The 25,680-nt window shown below is 36.5% G+C and overlaps 1 protein-coding gene across 1 annotated transcript in view; it reads right to left on the bottom strand.

Annotated features, from left to right (window-relative positions):
- The window catches only part of SLC7A11 (solute carrier family 7 member 11), a 64,291-nt gene that overhangs the window by 23,108 nt on the left and 15,503 nt on the right, over positions 1 to 25,680 (bottom strand). The window contains exons 4-6 of the mRNA XM_007430906.4: positions 23,695 to 23,820; positions 20,944 to 21,043; positions 19,769 to 19,813 (exon numbers count right to left, since the gene is read on the bottom strand). Coding sequence (XP_007430968.2) covers positions 19,769 to 19,813; positions 20,944 to 21,043; positions 23,695 to 23,820 — 271 coding nt within the window. The remainder of the gene's footprint in view (positions 1 to 19,768; positions 19,814 to 20,943; positions 21,044 to 23,694; positions 23,821 to 25,680) is intronic.

Raw genomic sequence — 25,680 nt, 5'->3', positions numbered from 1 at the left:
ATACTTTACACAGATAAGTAAGTTAATAAAAAAAATGTTTATAGCAGGCTAAAGCCCTAGAATATCTTTGGCCAAATTGAAGTTACTGTATAATGATGATGGCTTCAGACTACAGATTTTCAGCTATATCACTGGACTTTATTTTAGCATTTTTAAAAAATTAGATTCTTTAATATTATTCCTTCCATTGGGCCCATTTGGAGAGCAAATATATAACACTTCTGAACTTTGAAAATATTAGGGTCCAGGCATACTAATCAGGGATTTTCATTTCCAGCTTTGAAAGCTGCAAGACACACTTGTTTATTAATAGGTAAGCGGTTTTGTTTTGACCCCATATAACCTGATAAACTGATGCTGAAGAATAACCCAAATGTGAAAATAGTGGAGAATATGTTTTATTGGAATGTTTGGACTACACAAGGTATCAATACTTTAAATCAGCTGTTCTTAATTGTTTTAAAGATTTTGAGAGACTGCATGTTGAATATATCTTACTTACAATATCAGCTTGGTACTGTAATATATTTAATTGAAACCTGCAGTATGGCCCAAATCTGGCAACCTGCAAGGTACCTGTATTTTTAGGATCCTTAACAAATGCAATTCTTAAATGGAAACCCACAATTCAACTTTATAAAGAAGTAAAAAGTAAAATGACAGTATTAGCTATCTGAATTGTGGAATGAAGAATTGGAATATCCAGTTAGAAATCAATGGATCCAGATATTAAGGAATATGAAATAGAAAATAAATTAATTCATCAGATAATACTATTTTGGGCTTATTGAACCCTCTCAGATAATGTTTAAAAATTGATGGAGATTAGATTTTTTTATGCTAGTATTGTAAATAATTTGAAGGTTCTTTAACTCACATGATCTGGTCTTGTCCAGTTATAGCTTTGTTGGTTTCAAATCACTAAATTAGTCAATAGAATTCTGGGAACAAATATTATAGTTAAGAACTTTAATGTGATTTTGAACAATATTGCTAAAACATAGAATTTGTCATCTCATGTAGAACTTTGCCTCCATCAAACCTGGAGAATGGCAAATAGGATAAATGTATGTAACTGGAAATACGTTTACATTAAGGAATGAATCTAGGCAAGAGATTGTTACCTATTTTTGAAAAGCCTCTATGCCTAAAAAATGAAAAGATGATGTAAATTATTTCTATACAGTCTAGATTTAATGTAAGCTTGAATTAACATTATGTTGTTATATGTAATTATTATATGATTTTTTTTTCTGTTCATTAGGCTTTTTGTCATGTTTAGTATATATTAACTACTATTATATAGCTAGGTTTTCTTTCATCACTGAATAATCAATGTCCAACTTTCAGTTGGTATTGAAGGTTTGTTTTTGTTTAAAAAAATAAAATTTAAAAAAAGTTAGGAGAAATGAAAATGCTAATAAACATTGATGTTATTTAAAAGGGAATTAGCATATTTTAAATATGTTCTGGAACACTTCATAATAGAGAGGATCAAACAATTCTTCAGTGTGGCTGTTCATTGCGTGAGACCTCCTTAGCCTCCAGTTGTATATTTGGCAGCTGCATGGATAAAGTCCCTGAATGATGTGTAACCTCAGACATTGCAAAGGATGCAAAATGATGGCCAGAGTTGCCAGCGTATCTGCCTTTATTGACTCCCTTAGTGGCACTTCTAAATAAATAAATAAATGCCTGCCAATACATCTATTATACAATAGCCAACAACTAATGGTCAACTTAAGCTGGACCATAAAGAAGGCTGAGCGCCGAAGAATTGATGCCTTTGAACTGTGGTGCTGGAGAAGACTCTTAAGAGTCCCCTGGACTGCTAGGAGGTCAAACCAGTCAATCTTAAAGGAAATCAACCCTGATTGCTCATTGGAAGGATTGATAATGAAGCTCAAGCTCAGATACTTTGGTCACCTAATGCGAAGAGAGGACTCTTTGGAAAAGACCCTGATGCTGGGAAAGATTGAAGGCAAAAGGAGAAGAGGATGGCAGAGGATGAGATGGTTAGATAGCATCACGGAAGCAATGAGTATGAAACCGAGCAAACTCAGGGAGGCAGTGAAGGACAGGAAGACCTGGCACGATATGGTTCATGGGGTCACGAAGAGTCGGATACGACTTAACGACTGAACAACAAATGGTCAACATCTGGGAGGATGTCCTCTTCAGTGGAAAAAATGATAAAATTCAGTATTTCCCTCCCCCAAATTCTGTAACAATAGGATGAGAATTTTGAGGAACTGACCCACAACCAACCCACTGAAAGCCACCCATATTGCTAATTATCATAACATTTTGCTCTTACTATTGCATATTCTTGCCTACAGATGCTAATAAAAAAGGTTGTAACTTTTTAACCATTAAGTACCATGGTTTTATTTCCTGATTTTCAAATAAACAGGTTTTGTCTGATTACCCATTAAAATAATTAAAACAATTTAGCAAATTTAAATAAAACAAATCCAAACTACATTGAGACAATACCATTTGAATTTTCCAGCAATGGCCAGACGTTAATGTCACATCTGATCAAACTTTATCAGGCAGTAAGTTTCTAATGGTCTCTTCATACAATTACAGTACAATGACAAAGAAGCAAATCACATTTCCATTATTCTATGCTTCTGCACAGCAAAAAACTACCACCAGAGGAATTTCAAGTTGCATCTATATATTGTCCTCCAAGAAATCACATAGAATTTTTAAAATCTTTTTAAAGAATCAAGAAATCATTTCCATAAGCACAACTAAGAAAAAGCAAATCCATGTATTTTTGCAATTTAAACAGGACCCCAAAATGTTAAAAAATATATGACTTTCACATCCATCTTCATTGCATAAAATGTATAAACATACTGTCACTTAAGGATATATATGAGGTAAAGACACATCAGTCATTATGTGCATCTTGTTACAGAGACAGCAGTGTGTTCCTATTTGGATATTACCTAATTCCTTCCAAGGTACACTTTTACTAGGACTGCCTGGTCAAATTACCATAGTAATTGAGCTGATTGATTATTCAATCAGTTAAATTTGCCTTTGGTTAAAATATTTCTGATTCAATTAAACTGGTTTTGATGGAGCACATACACTGTAATAAGCATAATCTTAAAAGAGACATTCCATTTTTGGATTTTCACAGCAAGGAATGCATCTTCTTCAACAGCTGCCATCTGCAGTTTTTAGATTATAGCTGCCACCTGATTATTCAGTTAAATGTGTAATGTTCTTTTTGAGTGGTGGAGGGAATGTTTCCCTCTGAAACTCCTCTTATACCACTATAGCTAAGAATGTATTTATGAAATGAATATATGTATAAGGAAAACCTTGTCAATGCCTGCTATTTTGCCTACAAAAAACATTTTAGTCTGGACTGTTCAGAAAATTACAGAATATTATATTTAACATTAAAGAGTGTCCTCCTTTTTTCACCTTTTGCAAACAAAATTAAATGGAATATGAGTATGCATTTATTTAGTAGATTTATATCCCACCTTTTGTTCCTTTTGTTCAGGAACTATGCATGCTGCCACCTTCCATTTATTGTGCACTTTTTAGGTTATTTTCTGATGCCCCTGACCCTTTTTGTGCATATTTAAAATTTTAATGCATATATAGTTCTGCAATTTTCAGTTTAGAAATGTTAAGCAGGAAGTTATTATGTTTGATATTGCAGCTCTATGAAAAGGAAAAATATTTCTCATCTTCTTTAGCCTCAATGACTTTTTAACTACAATAGATGTTTATGGCCTTGTTGCACCAGAGCACTGTTCAGCTCAATTCAAGAGACAGACGATTCTCACCAAACATGAGGTATACCTTGGAATGTGTGAAGTAGAAGTAGAAGTCAGTCCAATTTCTGACTTTCTATTGGAAGGAGCTTGCATGATTCCTGGTTAAATTTTGCAGGATTATTTGAGCCCTTGTTAAGAAAAATGTTTGATAAAAAGTTTACCAAATTGTTTTAACTTTTGGATAATGACAGCTGAAAGTCTTCTCAAAAGTTGTAAAACTGGCTTTTCTTTGCAGTCCCTAAAGATAAGCTAAAAGGAAAAGTTAAACTCCATCCCTTCTAGTTAGCAGGCAAGACTTACGCTTCACAAAGACAAAAATCCCACCTTTTTAATCATTAGCTCTGCCTTCTAGAAGAAGCAGTGGCTTTCCTCTTGGCTCCATTCTGTACTCTAAGAACCCTCCCAAAAAAAGCAGAGGAAAAAAAAAGAAAAGGAGATTTGGGATGGCAGTGCTACCTATATTTGATTTACACCACTACCACAACTAAAGGTGGCAAACAAAGGAGGACTCCCCAAACAACAAATGCCATAAGTTCTGTGGAGCAAGCAATAAGCAGCATATCACCAGCACTAGTGGAGCTTCAACCATTGAATCTGAGGATCCAGGAAGGAGCAGAGATCCAGGGGTACACAAAAGGACTGTCCTAACTTGTGTCCAGGGAACTCTATGTGCAGACATATAGGTTCTGAGTAGACAGTCAGATGAACACTGCTTGCTTACAGTGAATAGTCATAGTCTTTTGTCTTTTGCTTCTAAGGGTTGTGCAGATTGCTTGTTAGCAGCTCATGGGGCTTACCTATACACTTGTACTTCCCTTTTACATTCTACCTACACAGTGATCCTTATACTAAGCATGTACACACTTTACTTCCCCCCATTCACACAGATATTTTCCACTCCCCATCCTGAACACACACTCATGCAGAGATAGAGGATTGTTGAAAAGAAGAAAAACCTCTTTCATCCACTGAGTATGCTCAGGCTCATTGAGTTACTTCTAGGAAGTGGAAAGCATTGCAATTCAGGTATATTTCATCCTGATTTCAGATTGATTATGATTATATTTGGCTTTTTAGACTGAAATTCTGGTTTCAGTCTTACAGTATAAAAAACATGTCATCAAAGCAAAATTCTGATACCAGTTTTTAAGGTAATATGGTTCTTAATAAAAACCAGCTATAATGCAATGACTGCAATGCAGCCAGAACTGTTGGTCTTTTTAATCATAAGCAGTGGGAGCAAATTCCAATATAGATGACCCTCAAATTCCTAATTTTCAACTATGGTGATACAGCATAATGATATGCAGTATAAATATGTAGTCCAAGATTGGAGTATCCTGAATTTATCTGAATTTAAATACTTTTCATCTTGATGGTAAGACAAGGAAACATTAAAATAGATGACATTCGAATAAAATTTTGTCTTTTCAATATAACAATGACATTTTCATGGTATTTTTCCTAGTCAAGATCATAATGAAATATCACTATCAAATTTCATAGAAACAGACACCTACAAAATCAAGATTTTGGTTTTGGTGGCTGCATTATGATAGGAAACTGAAATAAATTCATGTTGAGGGAACCATAATGGCAACTTTCCAAGTCATTTGTTAAAGCATGAAAAAATCATAAAATTAATCAGCTGTAATTATCAGTTCTGGTTTTTATACAATGAACACTCTAAGATATGTTTTCAAACAATCATTTTCCAAGTCTTAAAGATAAATCAACCTGAGTTGGCACAGTCACAAAATGAATGGAGGGAAGAGTAGAGGAGTCTAAATTCTCATGTGAATGTAGAATGATTAAATTATGACGCATCTGATTTATGAGCAAGAATTCATTCTCAGCCAGAATGATTTTAGTAGAGATGTACTGCCGTAACAGAAACGTACTGAAGTTTAATATCATACTGATAGCCTCTTATTATTAGAACTAAGTAATGAACTTACAGTCACTCTTGTGGATCTTAGGAGAGGTAGTAAGGGTATATGAACTAAGGAAAATATAGGTTGAATCTCCCAGCACAAGAAACTTTGGTGTCATAGAAAAAACTGAGCAATGTACATCAGACAGAGGATAATCTCACTTTGAAATAAATTAGCCTGTCAGTAATTTTTAAAACCCTTTGACTATAGATACATTTGTGATGTAAATTTTTTGTCAGGGTGGTTTTACTAGGAAATGTGCTTCAGATACACCCAACAATCCAGAAATGGATTGGAAGAGATTGACTAGACTTCTGAAAATGAACTGCTCATATTCAGTGAAGTATCTTTTACCAGTAATGAAAAAATATTAATCAAATCAAATGTATTAAATAGTTTATTGCAGTTAATGGCCAAGAAATCTGTGGCTGGTCTTCCAAATGCAAACTTACCTAGACCAGGAAGTAATGAAGACAGTGGCTCATGCTTTTGTCATCTCTTAGTTGCACTATTGCAATTCACTGTACATGGGGCTGCCCTTGAAGATGATCAGGAAGCTACAGGTGGCATGGAATGTAGCTGTCCACTTGCTGACTGTACTCAGCAAAGTAGCACCTAAGTTGTAGGAATGGCACTTGCTGCCAATAGACTTCTGGGCCCAGTGCAAGGGACTGGTTATTACCTTTAAATGGCTTGGGTCCTTGCTACTTTTGAATCAATCCATTCTAGATAGAATCTACTGATCCAATATACAATGGCCTCCTTTGTAGCAGGCCTCTCAGTCTGGAACGAATTGTGTCCTCATGTTAGAGTGGCCCTCACCCTATTAATGTTCAGGAAGACCCTGTGCTCTTCCATACAGCCTTTGATGAGGGGAGCCCAATTAGGTGGACAGCAGTATGATGGCTTTCTGAAATATTTTTCTGGGTTTAACTGATTATTACTGCATTTTTACAATTGTAAATTGCCTTGAGTTCAAGTTATAGCACCATACAAATAGTTGTATAAATAAACAAACACTCTAGAAGGCAGATTGAAAGAGCTGCCAACAAGTCCCTTTGCTCTTGATGTTTTGCATACCCAGTAAAAGTTCTTATTTGAGCACAGTTATATTTGTACAATCATTGTAATGATTAGCAGCATGGATTGGTGGAAAGAAATGTGGTCCTTCATTTCAAAACTATGGGATTTAAATGCCTTGAAATATATCAGTCTGAACAGAGTAATAGAAGCATTCTAGTACAAGCAGAGAGGTGTTCCAGATGACCAGACTCTTTGGCTTTGACTAACTGCCAACCTAGGATTAGTGTAAACTGTGTTGACTATTTGCAGTTCTGTTCTGCCATCAAGATAATATCTACATGTTTGCAAGTTTACAGCTCAGAGAATTACCAGCCATCAGCTATTGTTCTTTTTGGCTAACAGATGACCATAGAGAAATGTCAACCAATCAGTGTTTCCTTGCTGTGTTCTCAAGCTGGACAAATTAGATGAGTATCTCGCATGTCTACTCAAGTTCCACCATGAATTTTAAAAAACCCTCCCCTTCCCAACCCACATGGCCCTACATTTTAAGTATCTCTTTAAATAGTGAAAGTTTGTCCACTGTTTTTTGATAATACTTTATACTGAAGCAATGCAAGAGTAGATCATTTCTTATAATGATAAATACATGCACTGAAACCCAGTCACCATGGCAGCAAACCTCCCTTACCTTCCTCATCCCTGCATCTTGTAACCCTGGCATGCCAGCAATTCTGAAATCATTCCAAGCCAGCATAATTCAGTTAATTGTTGCTGTGTAATGACAGGACTAGGGAGAACCCCTTGAAGTACAAGCCAGCAATATGTTGCCACTTCTGAAGCAGCATTCTCTGGGCTGTAATTGGATTTTCGCAATCACAGATGCAATAGCATTGGCACACAAAGATATACTATAGCTGCGTGTCTGGCCATGACACTCTGTGTTCATCAGAGGCTTCCTGCCATCCATTACTGAGACCGCATCTTTTCTAGAAGGCTTTAGAAGGAATGAAGTATTGAAAACAAGAGATGGGAGGTCAGTTGAATAAAACTATTTCTTTCAGATTGCCTGATGCGGGGCCATGGATTTTTAAGGCATGCTGAAGTTATCTGAACTTTTCCCTCTCAGGAGCTACTCTGCCCTGAACAGTTGCACAAAAAGAGAATTTCTTTTTAGCAGCTGCAGTCTTCTCCCTCTCTGGTAACTTATGCTTGGCAAAATATCTATACATCTATTAGAAATAAAAAGGGAGGACCTCCTTTGCGACTTATAAGCCTAATAGGAGAATTTAAGTTTCTTATTTTTTAAAGCAATTCCAAGATGACCATCAGTAATAAACCAGCCTAGGTTCTCACAGATACCTTTTGACAGTGAACCTTACTGCAACTTTCATATTTTTAAAAGAATGGTTATTGCAAATAAAATACAGACATCTGAGAAAAGACTGCTTTGCACTTACTTTGATCTAAGAAAGGCAAAATATACTGGATGTTCTTATATTTTGCTCTTATTTGGTTTATTTGCTCTTATTTGGATACATGAATATTGTACTGTATAGTTATAATTATTAATTTTTCCTAAAAACATACTCTATATTATTGTGCTAGAAAAATGTTTGATCTGCTACTAACATAATAGCTAAAATAAATACACATGGACTGAAATTCAATATAGTGCTCAGTTCACACTGAGTTGGGCTTAAGACCTGCAGAATAATATTACAAACTTAGATAGGTTATCTCCTCCACTTTTGTCATAAACAGCTATGTACAGGCAAACTATCCATTCAAGAATACCTATACCCTAGTTAAAGTGCAGAGACGATACTGTTGAAGCTGGAAACATAAGGTTAAGAAGTCATTTAATTTTAAAGTGCTTCTGGGCTCTTTTCTCAAAAAACAATTTTGAAAAAAGCAGATAGCTTCTTTGGCAATACCTTCCAGTGGCTGAGATTACTAACATTTTAAAGCTGTGGCTGGACATAATTTCTGTTTCTCATGGTATGATATTACAGCAATGATTGTCTGCCCAGAGATGGTTCCCAACAAGTCCAGAAGAGAAAAACAGAGATCAGGTGAGAACAGAAAAACTAATCCAAACATGAAGAAAAATGTATTAATGCCATAAGTATTTTGTAATTCAGGCTACAATTATTGCCGTGAGGCTGCCCTGTGAACCATGAGGCCCAGTGCAGACCCATAAACTACTGTATATATTGTGTCTTTTTATCAGGTGTTCAATGTACACTTCCTTTTGCAACAGCAGATAGTTATTAAGCCATATTGACAACCTTGCATGGTAGGTGGATTATAATACAAACAGTGAAACTGTGAAAGTACAATACTAAGGTGACTTCTCTACATCCCTCTTCCAACCCATATGCAGTTATATCTAACTAATGTCTGTTTGTGAATGAGCTGATCACGAGGGAGACCACATCATATGTTGCAAGGCTAACAAGACACTGCCACTGGACAGCATCCAGGATCCAGCTATGGACATTTGTGAAAGCTATTATATCTTCAAAAGGCGCCTGCCCTGCTTGAAACAAAATCACTTATTATGAGGAGTCTGATGTGAAATGGATGGATATCTTGTCTCCCAAACAGGAGATTTCCCAAACATGAGCACCTCAACATACATTATCTAGTTAAGTGAGCAAAATATTTGTCACATAAAGATACACTACTGTGCACATCCACTGCTTTTTCATAATGGCAACATCAATCCCTTACAATATTAATTGCCCTGTCTGCCTTGCCTATGGTTTACACAATCTGCCATTAGCACCAAGCTATGCCACCTCCACTTCCACTCTAGTGTAAACTGCCATCTTACACAAGCATGAGCAAAACTGCACAGCTTGCACTATGCTGAGGCAGAATGGGATCAGACTAATACATGTGTATGGGGTATTGCAAGTCATTTAGTCCAACCTTAGGAAATCCCTAACTGAAGCATCTGTAACAGCTGGCAGTCATGGCATTGCTTGACTATCTCTGAGAGACTACCACACCACAGTCCTAAATAACTGGTCCTATTGTTAGACAATGTGGTGACAAATTTCATCCCAAATTCACCTGAAATTTATCCTCTTAAATATAACTTAAACATAATGGTTAAATTAATTTCAGAGCCTGATTTGTAGCCTGCTATGTTTCTCTCTCTATAGTCAGTAACCCCGAAAATCTGCAGTATGCACTATCATACCTAGCAATGTCCAAGACAACAGCAACGCTACAACATGCCAGAGCTCTAAACAAGTGCAATGACTGTTTCAAAACCAGTTGCATAAAAGGATTGCAACATTGAATTGCTGTGCTGTCTTACTCGTAGTTTATACAGAACTGTATTGTGAGAGGTAGTCTCTCTGAGACTTGTGGTTAACAAGGCTGCCTCAAGTTATTTCGATACCTGCAGGGAAGTACAAGGTGATGTTTCCTTCTTTTCCATGTACAAAAACCAACTGGAGTTGCATCTGAATCTTTCTTCAACAGTAATGTTGTATCAACTACAACAGTAATGTTGTACACACTAATTTGTACAACAGTAATGTTGTAATGTAAAACAGTATTGTTGTATCAGCTAAGGAGACTGTATACTAGCTTAGGGAGCACACCTAGGTTTCATGGCACTCAGCTTTCCCCTCTAGCACTTAGCAGCCAGCCTCAGGTCTGTTGCCTGAAACAACCACTTCATTTTGCTTAATAGTAAGGCCAGCACTAATGATTAGTTCCTTTTGCCCCCAAAGCTATACATTTTGCCTGACCTTTCCTGCTTCCGCTTATCTTTTGTTTCTCCAAAGAAAATAAAGATAATATCTGGGGCATTTCTTTCTCGTTTATTTCCCAATGTTCTCTCCATACCCTGGATAGCTTTCCTGGCCATCTAACTTTGCTTTATTCCCAACAATTTTTCATTTGACAGTTTCATCCTTAGAACTGCTAGTTCATGGCTTATATAGAAAGATTCCTTGATTACAAACAATTCTGTCTGGATCTTACTTATGCCTATCCCACAAATTATATATGGCTGATTACTAATTACATGAAGGAATAATTAGTTAAAAATTATACTGTGTTTTTCTTTTACTAAGTAAAAACATTTATGAATCTATTCATCCTAAACAGATCTATGTTTGAGATTAGATTGCCTATTCTAAATGTTATGTTAAATGATCCTGAAAAATATGAAATTCTGAAAAGAATACTGTAGCCCATTTTTAAATAATCATATCAAATCCTGTAAGATGAAAACTCAGGTGCTAATCCGCAGAGTTTACTGGTAAATGATAACATTCTAAAGATAAAGGTTAGATTTATCTTTAACTAGAACACAAACAGATCATTAATATAGGTTGTGACAGCCAAATTTCCTTGGCAAAAGCATTCTTGAATTTTCCTGTTGGAAAGAATTTTTACTTTCATTCCATAAAACACACATACTGAAACTACAAAGTATATGAATGTGAAATGATTAATAAAATGGCCATGTAATTTAGATAGGAAATGCACTTGCCAGGTTAATCTGCTTTGTCTATTAAACTGGACAAGGAAAACTTGGTTAATATATTACAGGTACATGAAGAAACCGATGGTGAAATTTCATAACAACCTCCTTGATGAAGAGTACATTAGTCACACTTATATTGTAGTGAAATTACAATATAATTATTTCACTGGGAATAAAAGACACTTAATTTAATCTGGACCAAACCCTTTGTATTTCATGTCACCAGAATCATTATGTTTAGTATGATGTATCCTAACTTTTTAATTAAATTCCCATTCTAGCAGGAGAATGAGATTGTCCCATCTACTTCCTATAAGGCTACAGTGACTTATATTGGATTACAATATGTAGAATAAACAAAGATGTTTCAGAGTGGCTGAGCCTACTGTGAGGAATGGTGGACTTCTCAAACTGAGAAATCAATGTAAAAAGTAAAGTTGCTGGTCTTCCTTCCTTCCTTCCTTCCTTCCTTCCTTCCTTCCTTCCTTCCTTCCTTCCTTCCTTCCTTCCTTCCTTCCTTCCTTCCTCCCTCCCTCCCTCCCTCTCTCTCTCTCTCTCTCTCTCTCTCTATTTGTTAAAAAATCTAGTCATATGGAACTTGAGCTCTCTATTTCAAAATCATACTTTATACTGAATAGAAGTGAAAGGAAATAGTGACAGGCATGCCCTTCAAAGTGATGATAAGGTACATAGGCACCTTTTATATTTACATGAAAATATGAGCTTCAGAAAGCATTTGCAGGATTAAGATATGTCTCTGTTGATTACATCAAGATAAAAGATTACAGTATAAGCCTATTATATCTGCACTACTTATTTTGCACAATGGCCTCAGAAAATAAAATCTGGCTTTGAGCCAAATGCATTTTTTTTTTAAGATGTGAAGCTGAATAATAATTTTTTTTAAAAAAGGTAGTCAAAGTGTTCCTTAGGGCAGGATACTTCAGTCTCGCTAAGGAGTAAAATGACAAAAATATAATTTTATGACAATTCATGGATAGTTGAGCAGTGTTAAGCTTCAGGGTTTAGTGACCGTGGTCTAGAAAGCAGATTTCCTAATGTTTCACCAGGAACTTTGGATGCCATCCACAGTTGCTGGTGAAATGTCAGAAAATCTGCTTTCTAGACCACGGTCACTAAACCCTGAGATCTACACTGCTCAACAGATACCGTCAGTGAAAGCCTGCACCAGTAATTCATGGATAGAATTAATATATACCACATTAAGCAAGGAAATGTGCTTTTATTAAACTTGTCCTTTTAGTCAAACAATTATGTGTTTGGAAATAACACATAATCCCTTCCTAAGTAGTAGTTATTCTGAGTGGTCAAGATTTAAAGATGTGTTTAAAATTTGGCCTGAATGAGTTTGTCTTTATGTAATACATTTCTGTTGCTTTTTTCCCCCCTGCTTGTTTTGTGTGTGTGTTTGTGTGTTAGTTTTGTTGCTGTTTTCCCTCTCCTTTTTGGATTTTACAATTTTAAAAAATAAGTTAACTTTCTTTAAGTTGAAGAAGTGTTTATTTCTTCTAGCAGTTAGTTTTAATGAATGACCTTGGATTATGACAGACGCAAAACTTCTCTTATACACTTACTCAGTACCAAATCTCAAAACTTTCTGTACTAGAAACAAGTTATAGATCTAATTCACATCTCAGAATTATCATTCTATGGGTTTCTGTGCATGCCCAAATGTATGAGTTAAGCTGTGACTTGGCTAACCATGTACTATAGTACATCCTTAAGCAGAATTTATTTACAATACTGAATCAGTATATTTTGCCATCTGAAATATTTCCCTTCTTACTACCACCAACCCACAGTTCCAATGTTTTCAAAAACCTTGTTGAACTATTAGCAACATCATTTATTTCTCCTCATAGTGCTGCCAAAAGCAAACCATTTTATCTTGTCACACAGCAGGGTTGACACTGTGTGCGTGAGGGAACCTCTCTTCACAGCAGGCCTTACTTTCCAAAGGAGCTACAAGTCACCCAATTCATTGCACAAAACAAACAAACCAAGAAATAAACAATAACTACCATAAAAGTGAACCAACTTTCTAAAGGCCAATTGTTATAATTCAGCCTGCAAAGTAAATGTTGTTTCACCCCAAAACACCCCAAAACTTTCTATTTTGTCAGAACAAACATATGTCAAGAATATTCAAAACAAGTGAACAAAATTAGAACAAAAGCGACAATACTTCTCTGCCCTTATTGTGTCCACAGATTGCCACCTGGCAGCCTTTTTCCAGATGACCTGAGCCCTTTTGGGTGGGGGGAGGGGCCTGGAGATTCACCTACAAGGCCACACAGAGGAATTTTCAGAGCATCTGTCAGACAAAATTGCTCAGATTTATTCTCAGTTAGACTCCAGCCTTAGTGCAGGTCCTGTGGAGATGCCTGGAGCATAGTCTTGCCATTAACTGGGAATGGTTTGAACCTGTTGGGCCTGAGGAAGCGACAGGGTCCTTATGACTGTGAGCTCAGCTACCTGCTCTTTACACCCATGCCCCTCCTGGTTGGCCAAGGTTGGCTGGGGAGGTGACATGTGGGTGGGTGCTAGTGGTGTTGAATTCATCCTTGAGAGAGGGGGTTGCCCCTTCATCACTTACGTAGGCATTGGTTTGTCCCCTCCTCAAGAAGCCATAGCTGGATCCCACCATACTGGACAACTTTCATCCAGTGTTCAGTCTCCCTTTCTTAGGGAAGGTGGTGGAAATGGTTGTACAGGAGCTTCAGCAGACCCTGGATGAAGCAGATTATCTGGAACCCTTTCAGTCAGGATTCAGGCCTGGACATGGGGCAAAAACAGCATTGGTTGTGTTTTTGGATGACCTCTGGTGAGAGCAGAATGGGGAAAGTGTATCCATCCTGGCTCTCCCTGATCTCTCGGTGGCCTTCGATACCATTGTCCATGATATCCCTCTGGATCGGCTTCAGTTGGTGCAAAATGCAATGGCATGGGCAGTTATGTGTGCTTCTAGAAGGATACACATTCCACCTCTGCTCCATGAGCTGCTTTGGTTACCAATTTCAATACAAGGGGCGGGTTTTGACCTTTAAAGTCCTACACGTCATGGGGCAGGTTATCTAAGGTACCACCTCTCCCTGATTAAATCTATCATCTCATCAGGTCCAGCAAAAGAGGCATGTTGCAGGTCCCATCTGCCAAGGAGTTCTATCTGACAGGTCCCAGGAGACAAGCCTTTTCTGCTGTGGTATCCGCCTTCTAGAAGTTCATCACCTGAGCTGAGGTTAGCCCCAACCCTTATGGCCTTTTGGAAAGCCCTCAAAGTGTGTGTCTGTGTTTTTTTATTAGGCCTGGGGAGCCCACATGTTGGTTGCACCATGTATAACATCTTAATTTAACCCTCTTGCAATCTTGTTTCTATTCATATTAATTATTTGTTTTAACTGGTTATTTTATTCTGTTTTAATTGTTGGTTTTATTGTATGCCACCCAGAGTCACCCTGTGAGAGATGGGTGGCCATATAAATCTGATAAATGAATAAATGAATAAATAATAAATAAAATTAGGTCTATTATTGCTCTTTAAAGCATCGTGAGAGTTAATGATTTAATTAGGAGTTATGTTGCATTAGAATATGGCATTCCAAAATTCAGGAAGGACTGGGATTTTCTATGCTATGCTATGATTTCTTCAGCTCTAAGTTGTTTGTTTCTCATTTTTCTGTCAACATGCTTAACACTGGAAATATATCCACTATTTTGCTTTGTCTTTCCACTTCTCATTGACTCAAGATGTTGAGACTTTCAGCCATTAATTAATATAAATCGGAAGCAGACAGTCTATTAATTAAATATGACAGTCAGATTATTTAAACCTGATCTTTAAAAAACGCAAAAGATTATGGGTGCCATTCTGATATTCTGCTTTTCCAAAATGAGCAATGATATGAAACCCTGGCAACAAATCTGTAGCATCCTGGCTTTCAAGAACAGAAGGAATAAATGAAGTGAGACGTACAGTGCAGCAAGTCTAATAGACGAACTGACTAATCTAAGACCCCTCAAGGTCATAACAAAGCAATTCATTCTCTGGATTTCTACAGGCACTAGGCATGATTTATCAACCCAAGAGTAGGCTTACAAATACTATACATCTCAATAATACATTATTTTCACAGTGTAACTTTTAAAACAATGATAAATTGATAGAACAGCCTCAAACTTATTTAACAAGCAGAAAAAGAACATTTGCAAACTTTTGAAAGGTCCACTTCATATGTAAATAAAAAATTCTGGTTTTTTGTTTGTATTTTTAACCAGAGTTACTAGCAAAGCAATGTCTGAGTCTATGTTTCTGGCCATTCTGACTATTAAAGTATGTTGCCTTCAAGTATTATTGTTTTAATTTATTTACAGGTTAATCATTTGAAGCCAAAAACTTTAGAAGCAGTTCCTAATACCAAATATCTAGATCAGTTTATATTGGGATGTTCATATTTATAGCCTCATGTCACATTTTAAACTTACCTAGATCTTTATAAAATGCTTTAAAATATATACAAGATGGATGTTTTTACTGGGTTGGGATTCAATGTCCTAATTACATAACTCGATAGTTTATATGCTTCATTCTTATTGGATTAAGGTTGTTGTGTTGTTGTTGTTATGCCTTTGACACAACCTTGACTCTTGGTGAATGCCTGGAAAAGTCCATGCAGTTTTCAGCAGTGGCTTGCCAGTTCTTTCTTCCTAGGGCTGAGAGAGAGTGACTGGCACAAAGTCACCCAGCTGGCTTCATGCCTAAGGCTGCACTAGAACCCACAGTCTCAAAGTTTCTAGCCTGGCACCTTTAACTGGTACACCAAACTGGCTATCAAATATTGTTCTACAGTTTATTGAATTAAATTATTCTTATAGTATATTATTTATTCTTTTGCATCATCTTGTTGCTTATAAAATAGTTGCTTAATTATCCTTTAACATATGAGAAGTAATGTCAGTGTAATAAAATGAAATAGTGTTTGTTCCAAATCAAATGAGGAAAAAAGAATATTGTAGTCTTGTGGGTGAGGGGGGGGGAGGCTTATAAACGTATTACAGAAATCATTCTTTAAAGGATTCAGTTTAGCACAATGGCTTAACTCTAATTCAACATATGCCTTGGGTCACATAGATTCATTTCTTCAGGTACAAATATTAGTCCTTGCCACATAATTATTTTCCAGCATACAGTCATCCTAATGTTACATAAAGGTAATTATTACTGTTTGGGCATGAACTGATGATAGGAATTCCAACCGCCGTTTTTCTGCATCATGAAGTGCACCTGGAAACATAACTGTGACTGATTTTGGAGCAAGCATTTGTTTTGGCAAAGCCCAAGACAGACAAGTTCATTATGCAATTCCATGTTCCAGGTACTAATTTGTATATATAGTTCCTCACAAAATATCACCAATTATACATCTGGAGAAATTACAAAACTGATGTCATTCATGACAATAGTAACGATTCTAGGTGGAAAATTCATTGCAAAAGAAAATTTTGCAGCTTGAATAATGTGAACTTTGGCAGATTTAAATAAAAGCCCCACAGCAAAGCAAGCAAGAGGACTGTATAGCAATCTAATCCTGTGAGCCCCAAATCTGCCTTGGTTGCTTAGTTGGTTAGATTTACATATCTCCTCACTCTGAGGTTGTCTACAAAAAGATAGTATTTGATAGTACTAATGTGTTTAAGGGATAGTATTCTAGTGTGTTTTAAGACCAAAGTTTTCTATAAACTCTTCAGCCTTTTCTGCCACTGAAACAATGTCTACTTCTTGGGGACCAAATCAGCTAACAAAATCTCTGCATTTCCACATTAGTACAGATGTTAATGATGTGTAAAATCTGTTAATGTTGCCCAGTTTCTTGTTTTCTAGACTTCTCATTTGTTTTAACTTATTTCCAAACAATTTGCAAACAGGCTAATAAGCCCATACAAAAATCTAAATATATTTTTTACAACTTTTTTCTAAGAAATGTGTAGCAGGCACTTTTTACTAGCTATGCACACATAATTCATGAAATCATAGAACTGTGAATTTGGAGGAGACTATAAGCATCTAGTCCAACTCTGCGCATTGTACAGGAATATCAGTTCAACCATCCTAAAAAAATTGTCTGGCTTCTTCTTCAAAGCCTCCAGAGATGGAGCACATAAACTCTGAAGGTAAACTATTCCACTATTGTACAAACCTTACTATCAGGATATTTTTCCTTGTATTTAAATGAAATTGAATTAACTGTAAATTTTATTGTTAATTCTGGTTATAGTTTCTGTGGCAAGGAAAAACAATTCCTGACTATCGTCCCTTTGGCACCTTTTTATGGACTTGAAGACTGATATCATGTCTTCCTTCAGTCTTCTTTTCTCAGACTTTTTCAAGTGCTCATTTTTCCAAACAAAAGGGCTGCAAAGAAGAATGAGGCTTCCCCACCTTCTATAGAAGTCTGTATCTACAAGGCCCCAGTGGTTGATACCATCCCTGCAGAATTGCTGAGGCCTGAACCACCCACAACCATCACAGCCTTGTGCCAGAAAAAGTAGGAAATGAACATGGCCACAGGATTGGAAATAATCAGTGTTTGTTCCATTGCCAAAAAAGGGCAACGTCAAAAATTGCTCCAATTACCACACAATTGCCCTCACCCCTCATGCTAGCAAGATTCTTCTTAAGATCATACAACATTTGGTGCCAACCATCAAAAGGGAATTACCAGATGTTCAAGCTGGCTTCAGAAGAGGTCATGGCACCTGTGACCACATTACAAATCTATGCTGGTTCATGGAAAAATCTCAAGAATATCAAAAGAACATCTACTGCTGCTTTATTGACTACAAGAAAGCCTTCAACTGTGTCGATCATGACAAGCTGTGGAGAGCCCTAGAAGACCTGGGACTGTCACATGCACATATGACAGAGTAAATAAAATCTGGAAATGGTACAGGAGAATATGCAAATAACCTATAGTTTAGGCCTGAGACAACCAAGTAGGTTTTGATATTCTTTAGAACCAATTTAAATGAGCTTGAAAATTACATATCTGTGCAAAACAGAAGGCAACAACATTCCCAAAGTAAGGAAAATAAGCTATATGCAACCTGCCATCATTTCTGTGTCCACAATAAGACAAATTTGCTTGTCTACAGACTTCTTCCATGGTCCATTTCAGTATGCTAGCTGATATGGATCTCACTTATACATACTGGCCACATTTTCCCCACCCTTCTCCTTATTTCAGGCTTTTTCAACATCTTGCAAAATGAAGAGTTTTAGAACTTAGAATTGCTTAGTTAGAATCATATAGAATCACTTAGTTTTGGAAGCTATACTATATATTGTTTTATAGTCTTTTGTAAATCTTAAGTTTACCTGACAAACATATTGCTAGCAGTTCTTGGATATCCATGCAACTATATAATATTTCAACTTACATCAAGAGAATTCAACTTTCTGGTGAACTTTCTTAATATTTTTGATGTATGAGCCAATGATTAAGATTGGTATGTGGGTGGGACTAAAATTTTCTATTTCTTTTCCAGTTTTGAGGCACTGGAGAAGGATTTTGCTTCTTTTTTAAACATGTAAAATACATTTTAGGGATTAACCTAAATGTTCACGTTGGCCCACCTCAAAATTGTAGGAAGCCACTTTGCCAATTTTCAACCATCACACCAATGAGTTTTGGATAGAACTTCAAAGGTTGCCAAAAGGGAGAAAGGACTGTTCTGGGAATGCAAGTTGCCAAACTTGGACTTATGCCCATACCAGAATACATAACAACACTATTACTCTGCACTGGTAGTAAAGGTCCACCAGAATTCCAAAATTCTTACATGATCCCCCAGTTGGATTTAAACATAAGAAATCCATTGGGGGTGGGAGGCATATAAGTATTCCATATAACAGCCATCTCATTTTAAAATTCTTGTGTATCCACTGGATAATTTACCAACTTTAGCAAAACATCCTCCTAGGACACAGATTGTTAACATTCTAAGTCTGTACATAAATGGTCTAATTGTATGCTGCCATTTAAATCATCAACTGTTTTGTCTACAGGGTTCTGCCTTATTTAAATTAGGTCTTAGTAGGATGAAATCACAAAACAACTTGGCTGACTTATATCCAAGATATAGCATCTGTTACAAAATCTTCATTAAGAGTCTTAACTCTTCCTTAGGGCCTTGCCAGTAATATCCACTGAAATTATCTCATATGACTGAAAGGATGATTAGAGATCTACTTGCTTATTAACTCAGGCCAAGTCAAGTCAAAAATAGCAAACCTTGAAGCAAGAACACATTCAGATTAAGTCTGCAAAACAAAAACAACCTGACCATCATGCAAGATCATCTTAAATAAAATATAGGTCTTAGATATCAACCTTTTCCCTCTTTTCACCAGCATTATACATTTTAAAAGTTTTAAGGATTTTGCTAAAAGTTGAGAAGGGGTAGGTACATGCCTTTCAGGGTTTTCCACTTCTTCAGTAACAAAATTGAGATAAAACCTATAAAAACAAAGTTGTTGTTAATGTCATGACTTTTATAACCATTTCTGTATATTTCTTTACTTGAATAGCTTTTCTTATTATATGCTTGGGATAAATGTGGTATAGGAGGTGAGGCTTAGCAAGCTTTATGGTATATGGTCAACTTCTACAAAACCAGAAATAAGGCTCCAATCAGGAACCTGCCTTACATTAAATCAAAATATTGGCTGTTATAATTGTTAGTAAAACTGACTAGCAGTTCTAGCCATAGTTTCTAAAACCATGTCTTTGAAAGAGCCAAACTGGCGTAGCGATTAGTGTGTTGGACTGGCACTGGTGTGACTCAGATACCAGCCCATCTTCAGTCATGGAAGCTCATTGGGGGACTTTGGGCAGGTTGTGCTTCCAAACTACCTCACAAGCTTCTTATTATGGGGGAAAATAGGAGGAGGCAGCTCTCTGTCTGCCATCTTTAGCTCCTGAACAAAAGGTGGGATATAAATCTAGCGAACAAACGAAAAACTGCCACTAATCTTGAGATAGCAGGAATTACTGAGCTCTGATTTGCTATATCACAAGAATCCTATTGCATTCCATTTTAAACTTTGGATGGGCTTACACTTCAGACTAAGATATGGCTTGCTTTAGCCATGATTTGTTGCCTAAATCAAAAAGATTTAGTTTATAAGTAAACTAAGACATTTACAAACCACAGTGGCAGGATTCTCACGGCACTCTAAACTCAAACCAAAGAAGCCGCCTCATGACCCAGTGTGATCGTGAATCCAGAATAGCAAGACTAATCTAAGTAGAATCAATATAATCTAATCTATCATACTTAACCTTTTACCTCATATGGTTTCTGTGGAAAGGAAATTAAACAGTGACATAGATAGTGGCAATTTTACTAGACCTTTTCTTGCACACCCTGAAATGCCAAGTAACCTTTGTACCTGTCTCAGAAACTCCCTGCTTTGGGATTCACCATCAAAACTTTCATGAGGACAGGGACTCTTCCCATCCCAAACTTAGCATCAAAGAGACACTAAAGAAAAACTGCAGGCACTGTCTCTGTGAGTTAGAATTTATTTCACAAGAAGTTTCTTAATCAAAAACCATTTGACCAGTAAATCAGCAGTATCACTTACCAACCAGAGTAAGCATACATTCCAGAATAAAAAGCCAGAGGCAATCCTTTGACACTGGCTGCATTTCCAAAAAAGGCATCTTTAAAGTGCTCAGTTTCTCCTGGGGAGGAAAAAAATCACATCAAGGTTGATTTTGATTTTATTAAGGTTAAAATATTACCAACATAAACATCCCAGAGATAAATCTATATACAGTAATTTTTCCAATTCAGTTTATTTATCTGCCCCATTCTTTAGATAAAACAGAAATAGTTTCTTTGTCCCTGAATGCCAGGTGTAATAGCACTGATAAGATCTCCCATTATGAATGCATTTAGAGTGTAATCTGCATCTTGAGACTGATTTAAACTTCAGAACTCATAACTGAAACACTAGCCTATATTTTGGATGTTTTGTTTTGTTTTTTTTAATTTTCCCATGCCATTTTTTGTAACATCTTGCCTGAGAACCTATTGCAATGTGTAGTCCAAGAATTGCAGCTCAATTTTTATATCAACAACTTGGGGGGTTCTTGAATGATGCAGCACTGCTCCTGGGAGTAAAATATTAACTTTTTTCCAATGGCATACAGTCGTGTAAAAAAGAAAGTACACCCTCTTAGAGTTCTATGGCTTTATGTATCTGGACATAATAAAAATCATCTGGTCCTTAGCAGTTCTCAAAAGCAGGTAAATACAACCTCAGATGAACAGCACATGGCATATGAGACCAAATCATCACCCCTCCACCACCGTGCTTGACAACTGGCATAAGATGTTTGTGCCGATGTGCTGTGTTTGGTTTTCGCCAAACATGGTACTATGCATTATGGCCAAACATCTCCACTTTGGTCTCATCTGTCCAAAGGACAGTGTTCCAGAAGTCTTGTGATTTGTTCAGATGCAACTTGGCAAACCTAAGTTGTGCTGCCATGTTCTTGTTAGAGAGAAGAGGCTTTCTCCTGGCAACCCTTCCAAACAAACCATACTTGTTCAGTCTTTTTATAATTGTACTGTCATGAACTTGAACATTTAACATGCTAACTGAGGCCTGTAGAGTCTGAGATGTAACTCTTGGATTTTTTGCAATTTCTCTAAGCATTGCATGGTCTGACCTTGGGATGAATTTCCTGGGATGTCCACTCCTGGGAAGATTGGCAACTGTCTTGAACGTTTTCCACTTGTGAATAATCTTCCTCACTGTAGAATGACGGACTTTAAAGTGTTTGGAAATAGCCTTAGAATCCTTCCCAGATGGGCAGCAACAATTGCTTCTCTAAAATCATTGCTGATGTCTTTACTCTTTGACATTGTGTTAACACACACCTCAATGCTCGAGACCAGCAAACTCCTAAAACTTCAGCTTTTCTAGAGGTAGCCACACTTGCTGATGATCAACTGATCAAGGGCATTTGATTAGCAGCACCTGGCTGCTTAGTCTCTTCATACCTATGGAAGCACTAAGGGTGTACTTAGTTTTTCACACATGGCTTCTCCATTTTGGCCTTCTTTTTGTAAAATAAATGACAACATGGTATAATACTGTATGTCATGTATTGTTGTTCATCTGAGGTTGTATTTACCTACTTTTGAGAACTACTAAGGACCAGATAATTTTTATTATGTCCTGATACATAAAACCATAGAACTCAAAGAGGGTGTACTTTCTTTTTCAGATGACTGTACTGTGTTCGCCATGCTATGATATTTTGGCACTCATTTCCTTGCTTGTCTGTCTTTTTTTAATCCAGGGCAAGTAAATTTAAATATTTTTTTCACAGTTAGCTTTCCACTACATCTGAGTATGAGAAAAGATGGTTTGAACAGTTAGTCAGCATGTGATTTCAGATCCTGCTTCATTTATCAGCTGTGGCTTGGGCAAATCACAGTTTGTATGTTGGAATCTAACAGGAACTGTGACTTAATCCCTTAAGATTAAGTTTTAAGAAGACTTAAGACTGTGCAGTTCTTTACACGTACAGAAAGGAAGGGGAAAAAGGAAGGGAAGAGCCAAAATCTTGGTTACTACATAGCTGAATTAGATCATGGTGAAATAAAATGTTTTAACAATGAAAAAACAGTGTTAGAATAATGGCTAATAAAAATGTTATTTTTTTTATAGTAAAGTAAGTGATATTAATCCACACCAATAGAGATTTTACATTATGACTAGCATCTGTTTACCAAGGCACTAGCATTGATGCAAAACCTGGGAGTAAAGCCCAATAAGAAACCTACCATGTTAAAGTTGGTACAAGTATGTTATTATAGCCAAAGACAGTCAAAAAGAATGGAACTCGCTAATCCACTTAAAGAACTTTAAAGACTCTACTTAAGAAACATTTTAAGAGTGAATGCTGATTAGTGGGAGTGCTGCTTTATAGAGGAATGCATCCAATAAAGAGAAAGACTATAAAGTTGTATTACATATATACTATACTCTTCTATATAAACCATACAGTATAGATGCTTGAGTCTTCCATCATTACAAGGATATTTGGGACCCTGCTTGCTTGTTTTTGATTTTGCTGCAAGAAACAATCTTTTGGTCCTCCATATAAAAATTATAGAAGGAGCCTCAATATGATCTCATAGCCAGATGCTGTAATGCAAGTTTTACTTCCAGTTATTTACATGACAGTATGGAACTTAAATTGAACAAGCAGAGGCTAATTAAAAGATTTTTGCTGGCATAAGCACTCTTTGGTAGGGGCAAGGATGGGAAGGAGGGAGATGAAAGCACATAAAATAGCATTTACTTTTCAGTTCATACCTCTAATTAGCTGCATAACTCCAGGGACTATAATTATCAAAATTGCTACAAGCTTGCAAAAGGTTAGGAAAATCTGAAGGCGGGCACTCCAGCTGACACTCATACTATTCAGGACCATTACAATTGCTGGAGAGAAAGAAAAAGAACAGTTAAAAGGAAGTGTTTCTCATCCATCCAAAAGCACCATAAAAGCTCTGTTAGGCAGAACCTCTCCCAATATACATTCCAGGCATTAGCAAAATAAATTACTCTTATGAACCTTTACTCACCAGTCTTCTTACACCTTATTTTTAGAAACTTTCCAAAGTCTCCTCTGCTAAAAGTCTGTCATACCTCCCAAAGTACCAGCCACAATGCTCTGTTAGCCTTCCAGCAAACAATAGTAAAGCTTGCCCCTCACTGTAGAACAAGATTTGATAATGGATGGATTGCTGTAACTTAAACTTTAAACCAAACTTAATTTTACTTTCCTTTTCAGGTACAATTCCTGTTTGATTTAATGGTACTTTGGTATGTAATTTTGTTTTTAAAAAGTAAAGAAGGATTACTGTATTCAATAGTTCTTCAGTTGTGGACTCCACAAAATGATACGTTCATGCTACATCTCTGTACACTATTAAATACTGTTTTCAGTTTCCATCCTTGGAAAGTGGATGGATATAAAAAATCTCTCTCTTCAAGGAGGAGCAATTATTTGGATTATACTGCAAGTGCTGGCATTATGAACATGATGATGATGACAGTGACATCATCATCACATCATATAGTTTTGAAGTTTGTGGTGTGATGGCAAAGTTAGATGAGATCAATGGTTTTAGAAATTTGGATATGAAATTGCACATAATACAAAAGTTTTTTAAAGCTTTTTTAACAAGAGAAAAGAACAAACCCATGGAAAAGAAATATTTGTCTGACGTCTCTGAAACACCAATATTATCAATATAAATGACAACAGGTTAGATATTTACTTCCCTAAACAAATAAGTCAGCAGTGACAAAACACAGCTACAAGAAGGTGTATAGGTCTTCTTTCTACATTAATTTAACAATTCAATAACTAGGATTGAGCAACAGTTCTCATAGCATAAGACAAGACCAGCCACAAGTACATCTACTTCATATTATAATTAGTGTTGTTGTTATTTTCACCACACTTAAGTTCATATTTAAGAAGCAGGCAAATTTCTAAATAATAATACTTTGGTTGTCTTCATTACCTAGCATCTGAAACAATGAGCTGTTAGCATAGACATTCTTGGGATGTAACATCTTTCACCCTGGGTTTCACTTAGTTGCTCACTACCATAACAAAGGAGATGCCTGGAGCATTGCTGGAGGAAGAGCTGTTTTGAGCCTGACCAGGTACTGGTATGAGCCTAAGCTCAAGCTTGCATTGTGATTAGAGTTCCAAAAAAAAGAAATTATTTTGACATTTGTACTGCATCTGTCAAATGCTGCCCAGTGGCCCTTTTTAAGGTGACTCATTCCCTTTTAAGGAAGAATGTTCACCAAGACCATCTGAACAGCTGCTGTGAAGAATTTTTGTAGCATTTAAAGGACAAAACCATTCAGATCTGAGATGAGGTGAAGTTCAGCTGGACAGTGCCAATAAAGTAACTGTGGCCTTATATTGTGAAACAATCTAGTATTATTTGTGAGTCCTGAAGAAGTGGATAAAGCTCTTTGCAGTGTTAAATCTGCCACTTCTGAGTTGAATCCCTGCTCTTCATGCTTGGTTAAGTCCTCTCACAGGGTGGAAAGAAGTTGGATCCAAGTAATAAATCAACCCTGCTTTGAGTCTAAAGTATTTCCTCTGAAGTAGGCTGTGTTCCTGCTCAAAAAACCTTTGCTTGATCCAATTGTCTTGGATAATTATCTTAGAAATAATCATCTTGCAGAGAAAGTGGTAGCTCTACAAGGACTCTAGAAGAAGCAGATTATTTGAGCTTTTGGGAGGCAAGATTCAAGCTGGGATACAGTATGGAA

The sequence above is a fragment of the Python bivittatus genome, unplaced genomic scaffold (assembly GCF_059951505.1).
Source record: "Python bivittatus isolate LINGU-HERP-01145 unplaced genomic scaffold, Pbiv_v1 ctg000070_np1212, whole genome shotgun sequence".
Classification (NCBI taxonomy): Eukaryota; Metazoa; Chordata; class Lepidosauria; order Squamata; family Pythonidae; genus Python; species Python bivittatus.
Note: the sequence above shows the minus strand (reverse complement) of the source record. Positions and strands in the feature narration are given on the sequence as shown.